General features: G+C 24.1%; 1 protein-coding gene across 1 annotated transcript in view; it reads right to left on the minus strand.

The window, feature by feature from the left end:
* Positions 1-2200, minus strand: part of PF3D7_1328500 (alpha/beta-hydrolase, putative) — a gene marked incomplete at both ends in the record, with an annotated part of 3015 nt that extends 815 nt beyond the window's left edge. The window contains one exon of the mRNA XM_001349977.1: positions 1-2200. This exon is cut by the window's left edge and continues 815 nt beyond it. Coding sequence (XP_001350013.1) covers positions 1-2200 — 2200 coding nt within the window.
* Positions 2201-2500: the final 300 nt, after the last annotated feature.

Raw genomic sequence — 2500 nt, forward strand, 5'->3', positions numbered from 1 at the left:
CATTATTATCATCATTATTATTTTCCACAGCATGAACAGTCGCCAATTTTTCGTTATGCTCCTTAGTACTATATGTACTCGTTTGACTATACTTTTTATTATTATTTTTTAATCTTTTTTCTTCCTTTTTATTATAAAGGCGTACCATTTTTTTCATAAAATCGATACTTCCTGAAGGGTCCACAATACAATCATGTTTCGATTGAATAACCATAATATCTGTATCACTTTCTTCTACATATTTTAATATATGATATTTTAAACAGTTATCAGCTGCACTTACACACTCTGCTGCTATTTTAATGTTTAAAGGTCCACAATATTGGAAAGGATCAATATCAGAATCATGTTTTATCCATGCATATTTTGCATTACTTTCTTTTACATTCACTTTTAATAGAGGAAAGAAATATTTAAGAAATTTCGTTGCAGAAATTAAAAGTTTATTGGATATTTTATTTTTTTGTTTTCCTAAACTAATCATTGGAGATACAAGTATTAAACATTTTACATATGATTTCCATTCTTTATTTAATCTATTAATAGTTTCTAATGTCCTTAATGCTATACAACCACCCATAGATAACCCCATAAGTATTATTGGTTTCATTTCATTTTTTTCTTTCCATTCATTTATAAATATTTCTAAAGCTTGTATGGCATCTGATATAAAATGTTCAAAATCTTCAACAAAACATCGCTGATTTCTTGATCCTTCTGATAACCCATGTGACTGATTGTCGATACCGAAAAAAGAAAAATTATTTTCATTTAATTTTTCTATCCAACTATTTTTATATGACAAAGTACGTTCTCCACAATTACAATAATTACAAACAGATCCACACATGGAACAATAATAAACTGTATTATCATTACATCCGTCGTAATTATTATTATTATTACTATCATTATTAATGTTTTTATTATTGTTTTTATTATTTTTACTATTATTTTTACTACTATGTTTACTATTATTTTTACTATTATTTTTACTATTATTTTTACTATTATTACTACTACCATTATTTTTACTATTATTGTTACTATTACTACTATTATAATTCTCATCAATTAATAAAACATTATCATCATCAACCATCATATTATCATCACTATTCATTTCATTATCTGAACCTGTTTCAAACTTTTTATCATTATTTAAACCATTTGTATTTTCGTTATAATTAGACATACAAGAAGAACATGATAAAAACATAGTCAATTTCTTTTCCAATGTTTTCTTATCCATTAATTCGGATGAACTACATGATAAGGATGATGTACTCTCATATACATCTCCTTCGTTTAATACTGATTTCTCAGGTTCATTATTCATAAAATAGGATTCTCTACTTTTTAAACTGTTTTTTCTTAAGTTTTCACATTCTATATTATTGTTACCATTTACTTTATTTAGTGATGATGTCGATGTATATTTTGGTATATTTACTTCGCTCTTTACTTCTATGCTCTTACCTCTTTCATGGGTTTTCTCTATGTCGTTATTAATATCTTCACCTACATTACCCCTATGATATCCATAATTAATTGTGTTTGTTAAATTATCCTTAATTATATAATCATTATTATTCTTTTCCGACTCTTTCAATTCGTTTGTATATTTATCTAAACGAGGTTTATAATCATTGTTCGCATTATTATTATTATTATTATTACTATTATTATCACCACTCGGTATATTATTATTATCACCACTCGGTATATTATTATTATCATCACTAGGTATATTATTATTATCGTCACTCGATATATTATTATCATGTACCTCATCCTTTTTATGAGCCCATATAGGACGACCATAATAATTCAAATATTCATTTCTCAAATGAGATGTGATACCATGTAAAGCAAAAACATATGCTTTAGGATTTTCTGCTTTCCAAGAATATCTAGCTATTTTTAATTTTTGTTTATTTGTAAAAAATTGAATTTCTGGATTTCCATCATCATATATTATATAATCATCTTTATTATATATTTCTTCATTCAATTCATTCTTAAATTTTGTTTCTGCATCCTGGATCTCGGTTTTATTTTCTTCATCCAAATAATATTTCTTATTATCATTCTTATTCAACCTTTTTATAACATCAACAAAATATTTCTTATTTGTATTATCCTCATCATTACGTGTATCTTTTGTCGATATATTTTCTTTACCTTTTCCCGAAGCCATTTTATAGAGCTTATTCACACATACATATGTATATATATATATATATATATATATATATGTATACAATTTTAAAATATACAAGATTTTTTCTTATTAATTTTTTTTCTCGTTTTATAAAATTTAAAAAAATTCATAAAACGTTTACATTCTATTATAATATATATATATATATAGTTATTTATTTATGTGTGGGTGCATATACGTATGATGTATATAATTTACCAATACATGAACATATTTAAAATATAAATATATATATGTCGTATGTATATCATCAATATACTTTTATTTTAACTTGTA

This window comes from Plasmodium falciparum (assembly GCF_000002765.6).
Source record: "Plasmodium falciparum 3D7 genome assembly, chromosome: 13".
Taxonomy (NCBI): domain Eukaryota; phylum Apicomplexa; class Aconoidasida; order Haemosporida; family Plasmodiidae; genus Plasmodium; species Plasmodium falciparum.